The 21,260-nt window shown below is 35.4% G+C and overlaps 1 protein-coding gene across 1 annotated transcript in view; it reads left to right on the top strand.

Annotated features, from left to right (window-relative positions):
• The first annotated feature begins 683 nt into the window (after positions 1-683).
• HDAC4 (histone deacetylase 4) overlaps positions 684-21,260 on the top strand; it is a 57,245-nt gene continuing 36,668 nt past the window's right edge. Inside the window, exons 1-6 of the mRNA XM_068376473.1 lie at positions 684-730; positions 1,209-1,266; positions 2,412-2,485; positions 12,774-12,913; positions 18,181-18,309; positions 20,166-20,386. Coding sequence (XP_068232574.1) covers positions 684-730; positions 1,209-1,266; positions 2,412-2,485; positions 12,774-12,913; positions 18,181-18,309; positions 20,166-20,386 — 669 coding nt within the window. The remainder of the gene's footprint in view (positions 731-1,208; positions 1,267-2,411; positions 2,486-12,773; positions 12,914-18,180; positions 18,310-20,165; positions 20,387-21,260) is intronic.

Here is a 21,260-nt window from a genome sequence, read left to right as displayed (position 1 = left end):
GGATTGATACCGTGTCCGAGCGGGTTGATACCGCGCGATTTTGTCCAACCGGATTGTTACTGCACGGTTTCGTCTGAGCGGACTGATACCGCACGGTTTTGTCTGAGCGGACTGATACCGCACGGTTTTGTCTGAGCGGACTGATACCGCACGGTTTTGTCTGAGCGGACTGATACCGCACGGTTTTGTCTGAGCGGACTGATACCGCACGGTTTTGTCTGAGCGGACTGATACCGCACGGTTTTGTCTGAGCGGACTGATACCGCACGGTTTTGTCTGAGCGGACTGATACCGCACGGTTTCGTCTGAGCAGACTGATACCGCAATTTTGTCTGAGCGGACTGATACCGCACGGTTTCGTCTGAGCGGACTGATACCGCACGGTTTTGTCTGAGCGGACTGATATCGCACGGTTTTGTCTGAGCGGACTGATACCGCACGGTTTCGTCTGAGCAGACTGATACCGCACGGTTTTGTCTGAGCGGACTGATACCGCACGGTTTTGTCTGAGCGGACTGATACCGCACGGTTTTGTCTGAGCGGACTGATATCGCACGGTTTTGTCTGAGCGGACTGATACCGCACGGTTTTTCTCTGAGCGATTAGAAATAAAAGATGAACAATAAGGCCCTTCACACGCTGTCCGCTAGGAAGAATATCCGAGCGGTAGGGAATTACTAGCCATGTGCACTGCTAATCCGCGCAGTTCCAGTGTAGTAGCTCATAGAAAGTATGGGGACGCTTTGGAGAAAATCCTCTCTAACGAGGGGAAATATTTCCGCGCGGAAAAAATCCGCTCGTGTGAAGCTAGAATTAGTTTGTTCTTCAGTCTTGGGTAGTGCCATAGCCTCTGTACCATGGTCTTCCACCACTGCCTTGGGGTAAAGTTCTCTTGCCTGAGGGTACACCTACTTGTTTCTTTTCTGCATTGGGCTATTTTCTCCGTTTGAGCGCTTGGGCTTGTAGCATCCTGCCTTTCCGACTAGGGTTGTAGCTTAGCTAGTAATAATAATATTGATGATAAGTATTCTTCCTTCTAGAAAATTTAGGAAGATTTCTTTGGGTGGTATAATTTACATGTCTAGTTGGGAATGGTATATCTGGGATACCCATTACATGATGAGTAGATTAGCGTGTGAAAAAATAGAAATGTTTATATCAATTTAATAATTTAAATGTATATTTTAAATAAAATTTTATTGCTCTAGAACTCAAGAGTTGATGGGAGAAGTACAAGAGGAAGGCCAAGGTTTGGGTGGATGGATGGTGTGAAGAAAGCTCTGGGTGATAGGAGGATAGATGTGAGAGAGGCAAGAGAGCGTGCTAGAAATAGGAATGAATGGCGAGCGATTGTGACGCAGTTCCGGTAGGCCCTGCTGCTTCCTCCGGTGCCTTAGATGACCGCGGAGGTAGCAGCAGTAGGGGACTCAGCAGTATGAAGCTTCATCTGTGGTGGAAATGTGGGAGGTTGGCCTGTGGCACCCTAGCAGTACCAGCTGAACTCGGCTGAGTCCCTGGTTAGGCTGGAGGAACGTAGAGAGTAGAGGTCCCCTTTTTGTTTTGTTTCTTGTTGTTGTCGGCTACCCCCCAAAATTGGGGGAAGTGCCTTTGGTATATGTATGTAGAACTCATTATCTGCGAATATAGTCTTAAAATCAATAATGATTTCTGGAAGCTATAAGAAGCAATTTTTTTTTTTTGGGGGGGGGGTCAAAATATATACGTTAAAGTATTAATCTACAAATTTTGTAGAATTAGTACATCCATAAGTCTTTTTACCAATGGTTTTCTAACATTTCTTCTTAGGAAGAGGTCACTAATTAGAAAATTAGATTTGAAAATCCTTCATATATGAAGTTAGCACCCTCAGCACAGCAACTATTTGCCAAACTTTTACCAGAACCTGATTTTAATGTTAATTTCATTCATTTTACTGTTAGATGCCGAAGACTATATAATTTTCACTTATTACTAAAAGTTAGAAATAATATGTGTAAAACAGGGACGTCTTAAGATACAGTATTATTATTATTATTATTATTATTATTATTATTATTATTATTATTATTATTAGCTAAGCCACAACTCTAGTTAGAAAATCAGGATGCTATAAGCCTAAGGGCTCCAACAGGAAAAATAGCCCAGTAAGGAAAGGAAATAAGGAAACAGATAGAATAGTCTGCTTAAGTGTACTCTCAAGCAAGAGAACTTGAACCCAAGACTGCGGAAGACCATTGTACAAAAGCAATATTAGGAGATCAACGTGATATATTTTAAATAATAAAAGTTAAATAATGGACATCCAATATATAATTAACTTCCAGGTCTTTAAATAGTTGTTATTATTATTATTATTATTATTATTATTATTATTATTATTATTATTATTATTGTTGTTGTTGTTCCTTCAGGAGGTCCTCCTGCAGAAGAAACAACTAAGAGAAGCTGCTGCAGGAGTTGGAGGTTCCTCCAATCTGCGAAATTGGTAAGTAGTATTTTGATTTTATTGGTAGTAATATACTCTCTCTCTCTCTCTCTCTCTCTCTCTCTCTCTCTCAAACGACTTGTTTTATGAAATAAATGTTTGTGGATATTTGCACTCTCTCTCTCTCTCTCTCTCTCTCTCTCTCTCTTGCATTTCCATTGTATAATTCAGATTCTCTCTCTCTCTCTCTCTCTCTCTCTCTCAAATGTCTTTGTTTTATGGAAAAAAATTCTGTAGATATTAGCATTTCCATTATATAATGCATTGCATTTCCATTGTATAATTTAGATTCTCTCTCTCTCTCTCTCTCTCTCTCTCTCTCTCTCTCTCAAAGAAAGACAATGGAGTCACTCAGATAAACGATGAAACTCTTGACTTGAAAAAGAATTTTCGTAAATAATCTTCATTCCTTGAAATTATTAAACGAAGGAGTTTCAGGGTAGGACCAGAGGCTGGCATTTGCGAAGGCTATATTATTGAAATTAATAATGTAATTATTGAGATTATTAATATTAAATTATTCTTATTCGGTCAAAACATATACGAAGCATAAGAACATTGCAAACACACTCATGTCTATATATATATATATATATATACACTGTTTATATATATACTGTATATATATATATATATATATATAGTGTGAACTTTGTAATGTTATCTTCTAAATTCGCCATTTACATTCAATTACAGTACGTGATTTGCACATTCATATGTTCAAATTTCGGCGATGTGAAAGTTCCTTTGAGTTCAAATACTCAAAATATAGGAAAAAATGAATAAGGGGTTCATAGGTTGTAAGTATTTGTGTTGGCCGGGTGGTAGCGTCCTTGCCTAGTGATTGCCAGACTGGGGTTCCAGTCGCTCTCAAACTCGTTAGTTCCTTTGGTCCCTGCAATCTCACCATCACTTTGAGCTAAGATGGTGTGTTTGGCGGAGCCTACAGTTCTATCTGCTGAGTCATTAGCAGCCATTGCCTGGCCCTCCTTGGTACTAGTTTGGGTGGTGAGGAGGCTTGTGCGTTGATCATATGTAATATGGTCAGTCTGTAGGGCATTATCCTGCTTGATAGGACAGTGTCACTGTCCCTTGCCTCTGCCATTGATGAGTGGCCTTTAAACCTTTAATGGATAAATCATCAAGTTAAATAAAATATGAGTTAATCATCGTATATAAGGTATCTATGTAGAAAGTTCAATTCTTATAAGCTTTGAGTACTGTAGGCCTACAGGGAAGCCTTATTAAATTTGCTCTACGGCGTATGTGTGGTGAAAAGGCTGTTCTTAAAGCACTGTATATAAAGCCTAAAGCCTAAAATATAATTATATGGGAAATACACATTGCTTAAATGACTGTATGTATAGAGGAATACATTTTCAAAATGCAATTTTATAATTGAGACCAATTAGAAAAATATAGGTTTTGACATTTCTATCAGAATTTTGGGGTCAGTATCAGCAGGGTTAAAAGAATACCTGAGTATCAGTATACTCTGTATCTATTAAAAACTCCTGACCAATTCAGGCTGAGAATGGTTCAACTTTCTTATATCCGCACAGGCATCATCAAATTAATAGCAGTTTTAGAACAAACGGTCTCATGTCTTCAGTAACTCTTGTAACAGTTTTTACACAGAAACCCTTAAGCAGTATTGACTAATTCAAGGGCAGTCACTCATAGAAACTTCATTTCTGCTAATGCAGAAAATATTAAAAAGTCAAGAAACAATTTGAGGAAATAAATTTTATTTAATCTCTAGGAATACTGTACAGTGAACAGAACTGTACAGTGAACAGTAGAACTGCCAGAACAGTGAACAGCCAGAAGAAGAAAACTGTGAGGAAATTCACCATGGAAGCATCGATCCGCGAGAAGTCTTAAGCGGGGTTAACATGGTCGAACGGTTCGTCGAACCCGAATGTCGAACCTGCTTGTCAAACAGTTCGAAGAGGTGGAGTCAGTCACAAATGCATAAGGTTTGTGGGCAACGAAGCCACGCCCACAGAAGTCAAGCAAGAACAGACTTTCTTCGAACCATTCGACAAACGTGTTCGACATCCAAATATCCCGTTCACACGTTCGAACATCACTTTAAACACTTGTCTGTCGAACCGCGTTCGACGAACCGATCGATCGTGTAAACCCGCCTTCAGCCAGGAAGCATCAGTTGGGAATTAATATCCTGATATTGATTTCACATTTGATCATCCTTCCTCTAATGTAATTACCAGTATATGCCCCTTCTCATCCCCCCCCCCCCCGTCCTAACTCCTGCTTCTTTCTGAATAAAGAAATAATTGTAAAGAATAAGGAAGTCTAGTGAATAAAATGAGGAAGGTTGTTGTGGCCGATGTAGTAACGTCCCTGACTGGTGATCGCCAGACTGGGGTTCGAGTCCCGCTCAAACTCGTTATTTCCCTTTGGTCGCTGCAACCTCACTATCCTTGTGAGCTAAGGATGGGGGTGTTTGGGGAGCCTATAGGTCTATCTGCTGAGTCATCAGCAGCCATTGCCTGACTCTCCTTGGTCCTAGCTTGGGTGGAGAGAGGGTTCGGGCGCTGATCATATGTATATATGGTCAGTCTCAAGGGCATTGTCCTGCTCGATAGGGCAATGTCATTGTCCCTTGCCTCTGCCATTCATGAGCAGCCTTTAAACCATTAAATACTGTAGAATTAATATGCCGATGATTTGTAATAACGTTTGCATAACTACGGCTATTTTTTCTACCGCCTTCTGAGTTGCTTTGAAGATATTGTAATAAGGAAGTAAATAAGAAAATAAGAAATTAAGAAAATCCATGAAAAAGTAGGTCAGACAAGAACAAAATTATCTTTGGGTAAGTGGACTACCACAAACAAAACACTGAGATACTAATTGCAATGTTGTAATGTAGATATGGTTATTAGTAGGACTGGAAATAGGAACGATTTTGTTTTCAACAGAATCAAAAAATAATTGTTTGCCCAATTATAAAACGATGTATGTTACTTCTTGTATGTTGAAGCATGTTGCATCAAAAATATCGAAACATAAAGCGAGAGAGAGAGAGAGAGAGAGAGAGAGAGAGAGAGTTAGCCATCCATGGCATAGTGACACTATTATATCGGTCCCCCGTATCCCATGATGTCACCCAGCCACGCTCTCTCTCTCTCTCTCTCTCTCTCTCTCTCTCTCTGTGCGCGTTGCCATAGTAACATCCCCTAGCCCCGTAAACACACTTCCAGTCTATTTATAGCAGCTTCCAACGCAGATACGACTTACCACCCAGACGATGATGATGATGATGATGTGGGAAGCTGTATTTTGTGGAAAACATGGTTGTAGGGTTTTTTTTTTTTTTTTTGGTGGGGGGAGGGTAGGGCTGAAGGGGGGTGGGGTTAATGTTATCTAGGATAGTATAGATGGGTAGGGGAGGTGATTATGGCGTTGTAATTTGAAGTTTCCAAGAAGGTCGATGTAGATATCTTTAGAAGTCGGTCAGGATAGACAATCTCGTAACTGTCTTTGCCTCATCCCTGCTGGGTATGGAGATAAGTCTCTCTCTCTCTCTCTCTCTCTCTCTCTCTCTCTCTCTCTCTCTCTCTAAGGTGCAAATGGATGATAGAGGCGATTGATCTTAATATATCGGCCGTCATTTTGGTCTCCTGGGAACTTGTCCCCCGAAATACGTCCTTTTCTGAGAACTTGTCCCACAAAATACGCCATTTTCTGAGAACTTGTCCCACAAAATACGCCATTTTTTTGAGAACTTTTCCCACAAAATACGCCATTTTTTTGAGAACTTGTCCCACAAAATACGCCATTTTCTGAGAACTTGTCCCACAAAATACGCCGTTTTCTGAGAACTTGTCTTACAAAATACGCCATTTTCTTAGAACTTGTCCAACAAAATACGCCATTTTCTGAGAACTTTTCCTACAAAATTCGCCATTTTCTGAGAACTTGTCCTACAAAATACGCCATTTTCTGAGAACTTGTCCCACAAAATACGCCATTTTCTGAGAACTTTTCCTACAAAATTCGCCATTTTCTGAGAACTTGTCCTACAAAATACGCCATTTTCTGAGAACTTGTCCCACAAAATACGCCATTTTCTTAGAACTTGTCCCACAAAATACGCCATTTTCTGAGAACTTGTCCCACAAAATACGCCATTTTCTTAGAACTTGTCCCACAAAATACGCCATTTTCTGAGAACTTGTCCCACAAAATACGCCATTTTCTGAGAACTTTTCCTACAAAATTCGCCATTTTCTGAGAACTTGTCCTACAAAATACGCCATTTTCTGAGAACTTGTCCCACAAAATACGCCAGTTTCTGAGAACTTGTCCCACAAAATACGCCATTTTCTTAGAACTTGTCCCACAAAATACGCCATTTTCTGAGAACTTGTCCCCCAAAATACGCCATTTTCTGAGAACTTGTCCCACAAAATACGCCATTTTCTTAGAACTTGTCCCACAAAATACGCCATTTTCTGAGAACTTGTCCCACAAAATACGCCATTTTCTGAGAACTTGTCCCCCAAAATACGCCATTTTCTGAGAACTTGTCCCACAAAATACGCCATTTTCTGAGAACTTGTCCCACAAAATACGCCATTTTCTTAGAACTTGTCCCACAAAATACGCCATTTTCTGAGAACTTGTCCCACAAAATACGCCATTTTCTGAGAACTTGTCCCCCAAAATACGCCATTTTCTGAGAACTTGTCCCCCAAAATACGCCATTTTCTGAGAACTTGTCCCACAAAATACGCCATTTTCTTAGAACTTGTCCCACAAAATACGCCATTTTCTGAGAACTTTTCCTACAAAATTCGCCATTTTCTGAGAACTTGTCCTACAAAATACGCCATTTTCTGAGAACTTGTCCCACAAAATACGCCATTTTCTGAGAACTTTTCCTACAAAATTCGCCATTTTCTGAGAACTTGTCCTACAAAATACGCCATTTTCTGAGAACTTGTCCCACAAAATACGCCATTTTCTGAGAACTTGTCCCACAAAATACGCCATTTTCTGAGAACTTGTCCCACAAAATACGCCATTTTCTGAGAACTTGTCCTAAAAAATACGCCATTTCTTAAAGCGATTTGAAGATCAAAATACATGAAATTATATTCACGGCTAAAATTAGATGTTTGTATAGAAATGACCGAGAAATACATTAAACGCAGTTATGTGGTGTGGCAAGTCGAAAATCAGGTGGTAGAAATTGATTTGAAAATTGCCAGCGGATAAAACTTATGTTGATGGCTATAACAGTTTCCCAAACTAAAAGATTTTAGGTCAGGTATTTTTATAGATTTACCCTATATTATATAGAGATGGGTGGTATTTTGATTTTCTGCATTATATATGTATATATATATATATATATATATATATATATATATATATATATATATATATATATATATATATATATATGTGTGTGTGTGTGTGTATGTGTGTGTGTGTTTGTGTGTGATTGTGTGGTGCAAATAAGTACAATGCCGTACTTGCTTATAATGCCAAAAATGGTTCCACAATTATGTAAGACGTGCATAAAAAGATGTGTATTTTTGTAGACTATACACAATTTTTATACGTCTTACAATCATTGTGAAACCTTTTTAACACACAGACACACAGACACACACACACACACACATATATATATATATATATATATATATATATATATATATATATATATATAGAGAGAGAGAGAGAGAGAGAGAGAGAGAGAGAGAGAGAGAGAGAGAGAGAGAGAGAGAGAGCGCCCCCTCCCCCCATCCCCATTGCATCGTATGGGCTTACAAGCGCACTGAAACGGAGAAGCCCTAAGAGCGCTGTTATTCTCCTACCACTAATAGTTCTCAAGGTTTTTCTTTCTGGCTAGATGCTGCTATATTTAGTCAAGGACCCCAATAAGTTCTCCAGGTAACCCATTTTTATTTCTCGTGTCTTCGCGATATATTTCTTGCTGTATAATTCCAGTTTTTTTTTTTTTTTTCAATATCCAATTTTTTTTTAATGCAGTTCATTTTGCATTTCACAGTTGAAATGTTTTGATAAATCCTGGTTCCGTTCTTCAACGTTGGGTTGTTTGATATCTAGGGGAATAGGCCTATGTTGTGGTATGTTCGAATTACTACTTTTTTCTTGTTTTCTTTTGACGAAATGGAAAGTAGGCCCAGATCTAATAAAAGAAAGGCACGTGATTTGTGTATTTTGTTGTAATTAGTAAAATTTAAGAGGATTTAATATTTTATTGTATATATATACACAGTATATATATATATATATATATATATATATATATATATATATATTACCATGTCCTTTGGCAATGACCTAGGTGACAGTTTAAAGGTTGCTCATGAATGGCAGAGGCAAAGGACTGCGCGTCTGAGAGACTTACGATATACAAATATGATCAGGGCCCAAGCCCCCCTCACATCAGGGTAGGACCAGGAAGGGTCAGGCAATGGCTGCTGATGACTTAGCAGGTAGACCTATAAGCTAGCTCATAAAGATGGTGAGGTTCCTGACACTATTAGAAACTTTCGAGCTTGAGCGGGGCTCGAACTCCCGTCGAACAGATTGCTAGGCCTGGACGTTTCTTATAGGTTTCGAACCTGATTTTTGAAAAGAGCTTTGGAATTTCCTTAGTGTATTTAATATCCTCATCTTTATTTTATGTATTTGTTTTAGGTCTTTCGTGGGCCAAAAATTTTTTTTGACAAGACTAAAGGGGATGTATTGAAGAGGGACGAAAAGATTGAAAGTCAAAGTTCCCAGATACATTATTTTGTAAACCGGAAATAGTTTGAATGAATTTAGGGCATAACTTGTTGCTGGTAACGGGGAGACTATTCAGCGACTAGGTGCAAGTGAAGGAGAACACACTGGGAGATATAGACTGCCGTTGGTGAATTTAACAAAACTTCTGATGTAGCAAGATCTTTCAAAACCAAACAAACTCTAGCTTTTTTATATTTATTGGAAAGCTCTTTATCAAGACTTATCAAATGAATACTAACTTGCAATAATTTAGGGGATTTTATAAGATGTTTCCCCTTTTCAAACTTTGACTAAGTCACTAATGGCAGTAAAAGGGTTCAGAACCTGAAGACGTACTCTTTAGTAATACTATCTCATTAAGATCAACAACATTGCACCCCTAAGTTATTTGGCTGTAGAGATGCTGTTCTATATTTATTGGACATTGAACCCACTTCTTGCAATGTACGTGAAATTTTGGTAAAGAAAGTAGCCCTGTTAGCATATCTTAAAAAAAAATAGCTATGACTTACAAGTTGGTTAAAAGAATCATAAAGTTGAACGCGACAACGAGGCTGTAAAAGCCAGGTAAAAGTTCCTGATCAATTACATATTTAGATGGAGACGGTACCTACATGTCTGTATATCTATCCAGGAGAAGCTCCTGTTCGATATCCACATTATTATCTTTGCCACTGAGCTGGTGCAACCCCAGTTATCTTTTGTCCTGAGTTTCATTGTTGATTTTATATCTTTTGTCATGAGTTTCAATGTTGATTTTATTGGAAATTTTGACAGGTTATCATAAGCTTTTAAAGACCATCTGATGCCCAAGTGAGAAAGTATAGTTTCAGTTGAACTACCTAGGGATCGTACTGCCTTAAGGCCAGCTTCGCCTAACAACAAACATAGTTCTTAATAGATTCACTTGAATGCAATACTTTAAACAGTCTGGATCGAATTAGCTGAACACCATGCTTTGAGCAACAGTTTTGGGTTGAATTAGCTGAACACTATGCTTTGAACAACAGTTTGGGTCGAATTAGCTGAACACTATGCTTTGAACTACGGTTTGTGTAGAGTTAGCTGAACATTATGTTTTAAACAATGGTTTGGGTTGAACTAGCTGAACACTATGCTTTAAACAAAGGTTTGTGTCGTACAAGCTGAACTCGATGTTTGCTGATTATCTTTAAATTCAAACACCCATATCATTATAATTGGAATAACTTTAGATATTTTTGCTGTCATTTATAATGCTGATTGAAAGATTAATTAATGAAAATATTGATAAAGAAAATCGTAGTTTCTCTTCTGAGTTTAGCCTTTGGTATCATACTGCCTCTAGAAACTCTTTTAAGGGAATCTTCTGCTCTTGTTTTTCATTATCTTAGCTTGAATTCGATATATTTTCGGGTTTCAGAATTTTTTCATTGCAGTTGCCTCCATTATCTAGCTATCTATCCCTCTATCTATTCATCTATATGTCTTATCTAGATTCTTTCTTATTTTTAATTCAATTACCAGATTTCACAAAAAGTATATTGTATAGGTATTATCTAGCTTTCTATCCTTCTGTTTATCCATCTATATTTCTATCTTGATTCTTTCTTATTTTTAATTCAAATACCAGATTTCACAACAGTATATTGTATATGTATTATCTAGCTTTCTATCCTTCTGTCTATCCATCTATATTTGTGTCTTGATTCTTTCTTATTTTTAATTGAATTAACAGATTGCATAAGAGTATGTTATATAGGTATTATCTACCTTTCTATCCATCTGTATTTCTATCTTGATTCTTTCTTATTTTTAATTCAATTACCAGATTTCATAAAAATATGTTGTATTGGCATTATCTAGCTATCTATCCATCTGTATTTCTATCTTGATTCTTTCTTATTTCCAATTCAATTTCCAGATTTCATAAAAGTATGTTGTATTGGCATTATCTACCTTTCTATCCATCTGTATTTCTATCTTGATTCTTTCTTATTTTTAATTCAATTACCAGATTTCATAAAAATATGTTGTATTGGCATTATCTAGCTATCTATCCATCTGTATTTCTATCTTGATTCTTTCTTATTTCCAATTCAATTTCCAGATTTCATAAAAGTATGTTGTATTGGCATTATCTACCTTTCTATCCATCTGTATTTCTATCTTGATTCTTTCTTATTTTTAATTCAATTACCAGATTTCATAAAAATATGTTGTATTGGCATTATCTAGCTATCTATCCATCTGTATTTCTATCTTGATTCTTTCTTATTTCCAATTCAATTTCCAGATTTCATAAAAGTATGTTGTATTGGCATTATCTACCTTTCTATCCATCTGTATTTCTATCTTGATTCTTTCTTATTTTTAATTCAATTACCAGATTGCATAAAACTATGTTGTTGTAGTGGTTAAATGATTGTTCTTCAAATAAACACCTCGTACAGTATATGTAGAGCTTCTGTTCCGGGCTAAATGTATCAATCAGTTTTTTTTTCCTCAGTAAACATTGAATCGATCTAATCTTTATATGTAGTTGAAATAAATGTGCCTTTTTCATGTTTTGTCTTGATTCAATGATTTTTTTTTTCTCTGTATTGATAACAGTTATTTTGGTGTTAAATTTAGCCACTTGTTTTTTTTAAACATGTAAACTGTATTGAATTTTTTTTTTTTGGTCCGAGATATTTTGATATAATGTTTCGATACGCATTTTTCCCTCTGCTTGTGTTTAATGTTTGACTTCTGTATTGATTAAATAAAAAAAAACATCCTTTCGCTTCATTTGTGTGTGTTTGTGTGTTTATTCCCCACGGGTGTTTGTGTATGTATGTGCGCAAGACTTCTTTTCCATTCTTGTTGTAAATGTGATGCATAAAAGCATTAATACCACTGTCACTGACTATCCCCAATCCCTAACTAAAGAGTCTCATGAGTTATTAGCACAGGTCAAGCTACTTTTCTATATTGCTCCCCCCATTACTCTTTCCGTCGTACAGTTTAGTACTCGAATCAGTTATAAGAAGATATTCTGCACAGCCTGTAGACTGATAGCCGTCTTTATACTGTGTGCTTAAATTACCCTTCAGTTATCATTAAACTCTAAAGTACCTCTCTCGTGGCATTGCTCGTCTAAAATGAGAGAATGAATTAAAATGTAGACGTCGAATGATCCTCCTCTCTTTACTAACAACCTAATATAAAAACAGAATATAGAAGGGCCCTTGCCATAAAAACAGGAATGACGCATGCGCCGTTGCTTTCATATATTTACAAAAAAGTAACCTTATTTCCTCATCCTTCATTTCCCCATAGATTTTATTATTTCCCAACCCTTGCTTTTTTCCGCCTCTAATAGAAATCGGTTCCTAAACCCTTGCTTCAGTTCCTCCATCATAGTATTTTATTTAATTTTTGTTTTCGTTGTTGAGAACGGCTCCTCATAACAATAATAAACTAACCCGCATGGCGTGAACTCCTGAGAACTCTTTCCCCCCTCGCCCAGGCTCACCACACAACGAAGTCTGGAAAAGAACTGTCCTTCAGGCTACACAGCTAATGCTGGTCCTTCATCTTCTTCACACCCATACAGGCCGCCCGGTCACGCTTTGAAGTACGAGGACGACTTCCCCCTGAGGAAGACAGGTGAGAGAGAGAGGGAAAGACCTTCCTGCTGTTCGGGGGGCCTGGACTGACTCACCTTGGCTGAGGGAGAAGTCCGCCCCTTCGTGTTTGGACTCTTTTTGTTTTTGTTTTGTTGTTGTTGTGTTGTGTTTTTTTAACCTTGTTGATATTTTTTTTTTAACTTTTAACACAAATAATTGTATTTCTTTGCTTACATAATATTAGAGATTAGTTATTTGTATTCAAAGTAATTATATATATATATATATATGTATATATATATATATATATATATATATATATATATATATATGTATATATGTGTATATATGTATATATATATGTGTGTATATATGTGTATATATGTATATATATGTGTATATGTATGTATATATATATATATATATATATATATATATATATATATATGTATATATACAATATATATATGTATATATATATATATATATATATATATATATATAATGATTAAGATAGATTTTTATGACTGATTATGAATAATCTTTAATTGTTTGCAAAGTAAAACTTAGATCAAGCAGATATCATATTACAAGGTAATGTCTGAGAAGAAATTATTATCCAGTAATATTTAGAGGAAGTGATTATTTTTAATTAATAATATTTTCCCCAACTTTGACCATCCATTACATAAAAGAAGAAATCCTCCCAAACAATCTTTGTAATGTGATTGAAGTAGATGAATGGTGTTTTATTTGTGTGTTTTCAAAGTTTTGAAACAAACGTAGTATATTGATTGGTTTTATTTGTGTGTTTTCAAAGTTTTCAAAACAAACGTAGTATATTGATTGGTTTTATTTGTGTGTTTTCAAAGTTTTAAAACAAAGGTAGTATAATGATTTGATGTTTGGACTTGTAGGTAGATTAATAGATAATCCTGTGTTTATTTATTAAGGAACGAGCAGTTGTAATACCATCAGATTTTATCCAGTCTGTTATTGTTTGGTAATGATTTTTCTTGATGTGAAAATAATTTTCTTGACCTGAAAATAATTTTCTTGACATGAAAATTCTTTTCTTGACATGAAAATTCTTTTCTTGACATGAAAATTATTTTCTTGACTGGTAATTAATATTCTTGGCCTGAAAATAGTTTTCTTGATGTGAAGTTGATTTTGTTGACCTGAAATTGACTTTCTTGACCTGAAAATAATTTTCTTGATCTGAAATTGATTTTCTTAACCTGAAGTTAATTTTCTTGACCTGAAAATGGTTTCCTTGGCTTGGAAATAATTTTCTTGATCCGATAATCGTTTTCTTGACCTGAATTTTAATTTCTTGGCCTGAAATTGATTTTTTTGAGCTGATAATGTTTTTTGGGCCTGAATTTTATTTTCTTGACCTGAAAGTAACTTTCTTGACCTGAAAATAATTTTCTTGGCCCGAAATTGACTTTCTTTGCCTGAAAATAGTTTTCTTGACCTGACATGGGTTTTCTTGATCTAAAAGGGATTTTCTTGACCTAAAATCAATTTACTTGGCATGAAATAGATTGGGGACATGTTAGTTATATTTGGTAAGCACCCCCATTAAGTTGAATTTTATAAAGACCAATAAAGTTGAATTTGATAAGCATTCAACAAAGTTGAATTTTATAAAGACCAATAAAGTTGAATTTGGTAAGCATTCAACAATGTTGAATTTTATAAAGACCAATAAAGTTGAATTTGATAAGCATTCAACAAAGTCGAATTTTATAAAGACCAATAAAGTTGGATTTGATAAGCACACAACAAAGTTGAATTTGATAAGCACCCCAATAAAGTTTAATTTTATGAACACCCCAGTAAAGTTGAATTTTGTAAGCACCCCTGTAAAGTTGAATTTCGTAAGCACCCCAGTAAAGTTGAATTTCGTAAACACCCAGTAAAGTCGAATTAGATAAACACCCCAATAAAGTTGAATTAGATAAACACCCCAATAAAGTTGAATTAGATAAACACCCAAATAAAGCTGAATTTGATAAGCACTCCCATAGAGTTGGTTTTGATAAGTACCCAACAAAGTTGAATTTTGTAAGCACCCCTTTATTGGGACTGATTTAGGTGTGCCCTCAAGCAACACAAAGGTGTGGGCACCTAATCAGGTCTTTTGAGTCTAACTGAGACTGAGAGAAAGGGTCCATAAAAACACAGGTAAATCTGGTCAGTCTGTCCTTCTTCAAGAGGGTATTCCTAACTGCATTTTGTGCTAAGCTTTTGCCATTTCAAGATCACGGTTGAATACCGGGAGACATTTATGTCCTAAACTGTCGGCTATTGTATGGATTCTCTCTCTCTCTCTCTCTCTCTCTCTCTCTCTCTCTCTCTCTCTCTCTCTCTCTCTCTCTCTCTCTCTCTCTCTCTCTCTCTCTCTTTTGCTAAAGGGAAGCCACAAACTCCCCAACGAGGATTAACTTCTGATTTGGACCTGCGTCTCATGAGGAAGAAATATGCAATAGTTTATGCGGTCATGAGTCTTGCGCGAAATGCACATGAATGCAGCGTTGCATTCCTGGAAAATCTATTTTGAATTCATCTTGTACAGGAGATGTATTCTAAGTATTTTTATCTATTTTGGATTCATCTTGTGCAAGAGATGTATTCCAAGTATTTTTATCTATTTGAGATTCATCTTGTGCAAGAGATGTAAGTATTTTTGTATGTAAAAGTATTTATATAAGGTGATGGTGCGAGTTTATATGTGATGTTTGTATGTTTGTTAGACTTGTCAACCTATTTTTATGTTTTCTTTTTAATTCATCTTTAAATGTTTATGACGTTTCCGAAATTACATGTTTCAGATTAATTTATGCATGTTTGTACTTACAATCGTGAAATACTAAATTACAAAATTTTTTTTTTTTTTTTTTTTAAGAAAATACGTAAATTATAAGTTAGCTTCTACGCTATGATGGATATTCAAAGCCTATTTTTATTTGACTTTACATGTACCAAATATGAAAACAAATAAATTAAACGCTGTTTATTCAAATAGATGAGATTTATTAACGAAACACTACAATCGTTTTGGTATTACAACTGCTCTGGGTAGAATGTTTTTATGTACTCCAATTAAAAAAAATAGATCATTAGAACTAGATTAGTGTTGATTCTCTCCACTGGCCAAAAGACTGCCAGATGTTAGAAATTGATGGAACATTGATTGTGTACCCCTTCCTCAATACCCCCTCCTCAATAACCCCCCCCCCCCTCCACCCTATTCTTTTATTATCTATGGATGATAGGAATATGAAGAGGCATCTTGACTGTTGTTGTAAGTCCCTTATTGCGTTAAGAAAAGACTATGGGTTTGGGAATACAAACGCACACATACATTATGTGTGTGTGTGTATATATATATATATATATATCTATATATACAGTATATATATATATATAAATATATATATATCTATATATATATAGATAGATATATATATAGATAGATATATATAGATATATATATATATATATATATATATGTATATATAAATAAATATATATAGATATATATATTTAGATATATATATATATATATATATATATATATATATATATATATATGTGTGTGTGTGTGTGTGTGTATATATATATATATATATATATATATGTGTGTGTGTATATATATATATATATATATATATATATATATATGTTTATATGTATATATATACAAAATTATATATATATATATATATACACACAGTATATATGTATGTATGTATAATTTGCTTCGTGTTAAATGTTATGTTATGGTGAGTGATAAATCTAACTTCCTTTTATTTATTCACTGATTCTCAACTAACAATAGTATGCCCCACTGTTGATTAGTGACACCCTCATTTTTCCGTAATTATTCTTATCAATATCATATACATTTGCCTCCGTACGGGATAAGCTTCACGAGCGGTGTACTGTAGTCAACTTTTTTTTTTTTTTTTTTTTTTTTTTTTTTTTTTTTTTTTTTTTTTTTTTTTATATCCTTCTACTTCCGTCCCCGCTTCCTTTTTTATCCCTCTGTAACCTCCTAAGTTCTATTTTTATTAACTATAGGATTTTCTCCCATTGCCCTGATCTTGCCTTATAGGCCTAAGCGCTATATACAGCCCGAATTCATAATGAAAAGACAATCCATATGAATTTGTAATTCAAATCATTATAGATATTTCCTCGCAAAATGTGAATCCAGTTTCAATTTTCCATTTTCTTTTTTTTTCTTTCTTTCGCTTATACTTGATTTAACTTTAAGGGCTGCTTTTCTGGTCCTATATAGCAGGGGAACCCTACTCTCTGCAGGGCCTATTGCCTTTTTGTTTGTAAGATTTTTTTTTTATATATCACAATTGCAGTTTCATAGAAAACGTGAATATCAGAGTCCAATATTTCTCTAAATGATTTTTTATCCTGAAAATGTTGGTAAATGAGTTGAAAATACAGATTAACAGAAGCGATTTTATTATTTTAAATAGTTATCAGCTTCCGAATATTCTTATCCTATTTTATTATTCAATTAACGGTGTTCTTTAGATAAATTACGACTGGATTTTGCTTATTATTTATAGGAAACTTCTTTATGTAAGTATTCTTCTCCATATTGATTCTACATTAATATGTAACATTCGTCAAACCATATCTCATTTGCTCTTGTAACCAGGGTATTTGTTTAAAAGACCACGCTCTCCATATACTGCCAAATTATGCAAATATATGGTTTTCCTCTATTACTTTTTCATAATTTAAAACAATTCGCCACGTGGGAAACAAATTAAAATTATAAGAAAAAAAACTATAATTACTAAAAAACTAGCCTGGTTTCCTCACTCACGATGTCAGTTCCAGGTCGTTTTGTGAGGAAACCATGTTAGGTTTTTTATTTTATAATTTTAACTTGTTTCCCATGTGGCGATTGTTTTAAATTATGAAAAAGTAATAGAGGAAAACAATAGCTTAGCATAATTTGGCAGTATATGGAGAGCGTAGTCCGGTAAACAATTACTTTAACCGGTAAGAACACTATAAACTATATTCATAATCTTTATATATGCTGCCTACCTTTTATGAAAATCGAGTACCACACTCTTCAGTGACGTGTTCCAGCAGTAATAGTATTACTAGTAGTAGTAGTAATAGTAGTGAGTAGTAGTAGTAGTAGTAATAGTAGTGGAGTACTTTTAATAGTGTTTTGATTTGACCAATTTTTTTTTTTTTTTTTTTTTTGGCGTGCCACTAACATTGTTTACTGACAACTAACCCCCCCGATAATTATAGCATCCGAGCCCAACATATGCCTGAAGGCAAGACACAAGCAGAGAGTCAGCAATGAACGCCGCCCTTCGCCATTGGTTCGGCGAAAAGACCGTCCACCGGGCCCTATCAAAAGACGCCAGACATACACAGGTAGGAGAGGCTGTGGAAGGATTTTGAGGGGAGGCCTTTAAGCAAAGACTCAGCCTCGTGTAAGAAATGCTTCTGTCCTAGGGCTTCATTTCCTTTTTTTTTTTTTTAGTCCTAGAGCTTCAGCTAAGCTTTAGTTCAAGGTTCTAAGCAAAGCTTTATAAGCTTTTGGTCTTGATCTTCAGCAAAGCTTTATGCTTATGGATGTAACTCGGCCTTAGGCCCGACGAGGTTTATCTTATCAAATATATGTATATGATCATTACTTTCTTCTAAGTTTCTTGACTTTCTGTTCTACAATCCACTTTATGTCTCTATTTCTATTTCAATATATAATGTCTTTTTAATGCATTTGATTGTAGAAAATAACTGTTCATTTTCTGATTTTATATAGGTGAACTGAACATAGTTTTGTTTTTTAAATCACTTGTACGAAATACTTTTAACTGCTTCATCATTATAATTCCGGTCTCTTAAATCTCTATATAACAAGTGTTTTTTACATTCCGCTGGAGTGCAATGCAGAGTAGTTTAGGTTAAAGTTACGTTGTCCTTTCTTGTTAGATAGTAATGAATTTCACACTTTCACTTATGTTTTTGTATCTTTCCCTATATGCATTTAATGACTGGTAAAACCATACAGTAATACTTATAGACGTTAAATATGATATTGCTTTGATTTATTAACTATGAAGATTAATTTATTATTTTCAAAATTTCACCATTTAAATTTTCATTCATACGTAATTATTGATGGTTGTGACCTTATTACAAGTAAAAAAAAATTTTTCCAAAATCCAGAATATATCGTGAAGGCTACTCAAGTTGTGTATGAAAAGGCCTTTCTTGGAATTAAACGTATCATTTAATAAGGAAAATTTTGCCTAGAATTTCATGAAAATAGAGTAACTATAGTCCATTTCTTTTAGCGAGTCATATTTGCACCGACTCGCAACGGTGCCCTTTTAGCTCGGAAAAGTTTCCTGGTCGCTGATTGGTTAGAATTATCTTGTCCAACCAATCAGCGATCAGGAAACTTTTCCGAGCTAAAAGGGCACCGCTGCGAGTCGGTACAAATATGACTCGCTAAAAGAAATGGACTATAGTTGATGAATTTTCTGTGCTCATTTGAAGAAATCAATTATCAGAGCTGAAAGATACACAATTGAATATGTTTTTCTTCGCTAATTATCTGTAAAATAGGTTATTTTTATCCTTATATGTTATAACCAGATGAATAATTTTCTGTGCTTATTTGAAAAAAAATAATTATCACTGCTGAGAGATACACAATTGAATATTCTCTTTTTCACTCATTATCTCTGTGAAGTAGGTTATTTTCATCATTCATATATGTTAGGTGTATTATTATGAAGGTTGGATTTTTACAACAGTGCCTTTTTTCTAAAAAATAATTGCGATGTACTAGAATCAATCACTTTTATTTAATGGATTATGGTCATCTATTGGAATTATGTAAATTTTACTAATATTATAGCTAATTTCATGCATATATCTTTAAAGAATTCATAAGGTTTATACTGTTTGTGAAAAAAATTGAATGTTTATTTGATCACTTATTGTAATTGCCATTGGCAGATGTTTACCATCTCCTGTTGCTCTTCTGTTAGACAGAGAATAAAGTTAATGTCCAACTTCGTTGATAGATGTCGTTTCTTTATTTCTTTTTTATTTATCTTTCGTTTTTCAGTTATTATTCGTAATCCTTTACACGGGAGAAAGAAATTGTAATGAAAGAACATGTCTTTGTCTTATAATTATTGATCTGTCATTTTGAATTTTCTTTGCTAGACAAAACATCGAAAAGTCTAATCATCTGTCTTTCTTACATGCTTTAGTCGAGAGTGGATCAACGCCCGACAGCGGACAGAGCTCCCCTCCAAATGGACTGCCGGCATCGAGGTCCTCCTCAGGGTCGACGCCCATCCACGAAGAGGGCGGTGGCTCTCCATACGCTTTGGGCGGTGGTGGTCAAGGCTCCTGTTCTGACCTGACTCTGTACTCCTCGCCGTCACTGCCCAACATCTCTCTTGGCCGTCCTCCACATTCCACACAAGCCGTGAGTAGGCCTACAGCAGTGGGCTTTGTGGTTTTTAGGTGTTAAACAGATTGACAGATTGAATGACAGTTTTATACAGAAGAAGCACTCGTGAACAGATAGATTGACTGCTTGGTATAGGAAAAGCATGCACGGAAGATTGATTGACTGTTTGGTATAGCAGAAGCATGTATGAAAAGATAGATGGAGAGTTTGGTATAGCGGAAGCACTCATGAGCAGATTGATTGACTGCTTGGTATAACAAAAGCATGTATGAAAAGATAGATGGAGAGTTTGGTATAGCGGAAGCACTCATGAGCAGATTGATTGACTGTTTGGTATAACAAAAGCATGTATGAAAAGATAGATGGAGAGTTTGGTATAGCGGAAGCACTCATGAGCAGATTGATTGACTGCTTGGTATAACAAAAGCATGTATGAAAAGATAGATGGAGAGTTTGGTATAGCAGAAGCACTCATGAGCAGATTGATTGACTGCTTGGTATAGTAAAAGCATGTATGGACAGATTGATTGACAAGTAAGGCATGCATGGACAGATTTTCTGACAGTTTGGTGTAACAAAAGCAAGCATGACAGATAGATTGACTGTTTGGTATAGCAAAAGCATGCGTGAACAGATTGATTGACAGTTTAGTATAGCAAAAGCATGCATGGACAGATTGATTGACAGGTTAGCATGGATGGACATTGATTGACAGGTTAGCATGGATGGATAGATTGATTGACAGGCTAGCATGCATGGACAGATTGATTGACAGGTTAGCATGCATGGACAGATTGATTGACTGGCTAGCATGCATGGACAGATTGATTGACAGGTTAGCATGGATGGACAGATTGAATGACAGGCTAGCATGCATGGACAGATTGAT

The sequence above is a fragment of the Palaemon carinicauda genome, chromosome 7 (assembly GCF_036898095.1).
Source record: "Palaemon carinicauda isolate YSFRI2023 chromosome 7, ASM3689809v2, whole genome shotgun sequence".
Taxonomy (NCBI): domain Eukaryota; kingdom Metazoa; phylum Arthropoda; class Malacostraca; order Decapoda; family Palaemonidae; genus Palaemon; species Palaemon carinicauda.
The sequence above is the reverse complement of the archived record's forward strand: the minus strand, read 5'-3'. Positions and strand labels throughout refer to the sequence as shown.